At 41.1% G+C, this 3,323-nt stretch overlaps 1 protein-coding gene across 1 annotated transcript in view; it reads left to right on the top strand.

The window, feature by feature from the left end:
- Window positions 1-3,323, top strand: part of LOC101861328 (dynein heavy chain 5, axonemal) — a gene marked incomplete in the record, with an annotated part of 153,119 nt that overhangs the window by 68,624 nt on the left and 81,172 nt on the right. The window contains 3 exon segments of the mRNA XM_013081818.1: window positions 84-182; window positions 1,845-2,026; window positions 2,857-2,976. Coding sequence (XP_012937272.1) covers window positions 84-182; window positions 1,845-2,026; window positions 2,857-2,976 — 401 coding nt within the window.

The raw sequence follows: 3,323 nt of genomic DNA, 5'->3' as shown, positions 1-3,323 counted from the left end.
ATTCTTAAATCAAAAGTATGTACTTGTATGTACGGATTATTAAAAACTTTCTTATTATCATCTTTCACCTTTCTGTGTTTCAGGATGGACGCATCACTGATGCTGCCAACGAAGCCAAAGACAACGTGAAATACCTGTACACTTTAGAGAAGTTCTTTGGCCCATTGGTCAAGTGCACACCTGTGAGTAGACAGACACGTACTTTCTTTGAGTTCAGCCCATCGAGGACGTATTAAAGTCTGTTCCTTTCACGGTGCAAAAGAAAATATAGGCATAGTTTCTATATTAGTACAGATTTTTCGGTTCTGTTTTCTTTATCTGAAACAGAAAAAATCAGACAGCACCACACATGCTTAAAGTTGTTCTTTTGCCGTGCGTTTTGATTAAAAAAATGCCCATTTGTCTTGAATAGATGTTTAGATATTTGCCAGTGAAGGATGTTAGGATTGTCGGGTCGGACGTATGCCTGCTACGCCCTCTGATAGTTACCAACCCAGTACCCCAGAATTACAAAGTTCTTTTTGACATTTAGGCTGTTTTGAGTTACTATGACCATGAAGTCAAAAACCAAATGCTCTATTTCCTCTGTCAAACTCGTGAATTTATTCCTTATCAAGATATTCATGTAATTGCACTCGAAACAGCTTGGCACATTTTGTAATTCGAAATGTTAAACGTAAAATTTCTGAAAAGTAGGTTCTGACCAGATAAAACTCTAACTCTAAGGTAGTGAGCTCCACGTCTTGTCTTTCTAGCAATACAACTGCTTATACTGATTTGAGAGTCATCCTGAAGCAATTGCCAAATTAACACCAAAGAAACCTGTAGTATTTTCGCTTAATGGGCAATTTTGACCACGTTTTTTTTAGCTATCTCCCCCCCCCTCTCTCTTTGTCTCTCTGTCTCTCTGTCTCTCTGTCTCCTCTTTAAAACTCATTCTAATGAATGTTACCAAAAAAGTTTGATCAAATGAGCATGAAATGTATCATATTTGCAGTTTCCAAGAACACTACTGCTTTTGAAGTCATCAAAATTTGACGGCAATTTTTTCGCTAATTTTTCCCCTGACACCAGGCAATCCCCACATACTTCAGTCGCAAATATCTCCACTTCAGTTCAAGATACGTATTTTTTTCATCGAGAGCAAGACAGATGAACACACTTTCAGATGATACCAATAACTCTAAATATCCCAAATAATGACGAGCGCCTGTTTTCACCGTGTCGTGAAACATTTGGTAACATGATTCCTCCAAACAACTCGATTGTTGGTTGTGGGTGCTGGGCGGAAGCTCTACTGTGGTTTTCTCCTTCTTTCCTGCCAAGCATCTATTTTCCCATATCTCTCTTTCTTTTTTGTGTATGTTACCCTTTTGTATCACTTGTAATCTTCGGCACTTGTATGATCTAATTCTGTTACAAGTGCTGTATAACGTTAACCACAACAATGACAACAACTCGGTTATACACAGGGCTAACCGTAAAGCAACACCTTATCTTGAAGAGTGTTGAAGTGCTGACTTCGCTCACAATCACTTTACCACAAGGGGAGCATCTCGCTCCGCCCTCTTACTAGTTTGCCTACTTTCCCATAACAAGGGACGCAACAGGGCGTGACATCAGCCAACAGTATGCACAGCCTTCTTCTTCTTCTCGTTCTCGTTCTCCTTTTCCTTCTCGTTCTCGTTCTCCTTTTCGTTCTCGTTCTCCTTCTCCTTCTCCTTCTCCTTCTCCTTCTCCTTCTTCTTCTTCTTCTTCTTCTTCTTCTTCTTCTTCTTCTTCTTCTTCTTCTCAGTAGTATTACTATCAGTAATAGTATCCGTTCTTCAACATTCCTTCCCCAGGCCTCCATGACAGAGCATATCCCGAGCCTGATGAACGCGATCAGAATGATCTACAGCATCTCCCAGTACTACAACACGTCGGAGAGGATGACGTCACTGTTCGTCAAGGTCACCAATCAGATGATCACTACCTGTAAGGCGTACATCTACCAGGGCGTCACGAAAATCTGGGAGCACTCCAGGTACGTTAGGAGGATTTTTAAAACTTAATTCTTTTTTTCAATGTAGGTGTTTTTTTACACCCCAATCGACACAGCGTGAGTGGTTGGAGGGCACCACTGGTAGGTCCTTTTTCTTTACTTTCCCTCAGTCTGTCTGTCTGTCTGTCTGTCTGTCTGTCTGTCTGTCTGTCTGTCTGTCTGTCTGTCTGTTTTTTTCCACAAAGACGCCTTCAAAGCAAAACGTTGAGCCGTTTCAGTTACCCCCCTCCCCCCAACCCCCCCCCTGCACTTTTAAAGGAATCATGTAATTTACTGACCAAAACTTACTGAAGATCCTCGATCCTTCCATACTTTGCTTTTTTCAATAATGATGATTATGAGGGTGATATTGTTGTTGTTGTTGTTGTTGTTGTTGTTGTTGCTGCTGCTGCTGATGAACTGTGTAAAATATATATTTTCTGGAAACACAACAAGGTTTTAACTGTTTTAATACCTTCTTTATACAATGATAATGATGATGATGATGATGATGATGATGATGATGATGATGATGATGATGATGATGATGATGATGATGATGATTAGGAGGAGGACGAGGAGGAGGAAGAGACTAGGAGAAGGAGAGGAGGTGGACATAAATGTGTTAAGCCAACACCCCGAGGCCCCTTCCCTAAATAAACCCCTCCCCCCAAAAAATAAATAAAACAAAACAACCACCCCCCCAAAAAACCCAACCCCATTGAACAATAATTAAAAATAGCCAGAGGAAAATGCTGGCTTCTTTGGTTTCATTATTTTGACAAGTGACCGATTTCCCCATGATGACTCACGAAATTTCACTCCGTTTTCAGGGAGGAGCTGCTGAAACGACTGGACGACTGTGTTCAGCTGAACATGGAATACCAAAAGCAATTCCAGAAGACCAAGGAAAAGCTCAGAGAGACTCCCAATGAGAGACAGTTTGAGTTCAGGTCAGTGCAGGTTTAATGGGAGTGTGTGAGTGCTTAAGCCTCTGCGTCAGTTCTTGACCTAAGAAACAATCCAAAGTCGTAGATCTACCTCCTTTCCAGACTTTGAAAAATAAACTTCTGTAGTTCTGCTGTTTCAAAACTGGGACTTTTCAGTTTAAGATAGAAAAATAGGCACCAGCCTCCTCTCGTAAAAATACCTACATATACAACCCCTCAACCCTCACACCCAAAAAACCAAAATACCCCCCAAACAAAAACAAAACCAACCAACCAACCAACCAACCAACCAACCAACCAACCAACCAACCAACCAACCAACCAACCAACCAACCAACCAACCAACCAAC

Source organism: Aplysia californica, unplaced genomic scaffold (assembly GCF_000002075.1).
Source record: "Aplysia californica isolate F4 #8 unplaced genomic scaffold, AplCal3.0 scaffold00001, whole genome shotgun sequence".
Taxonomy (NCBI): Eukaryota; Metazoa; Mollusca; class Gastropoda; order Aplysiida; family Aplysiidae; genus Aplysia; species Aplysia californica.
This window is presented reverse-complemented; position numbering and strand designations above follow the sequence as displayed.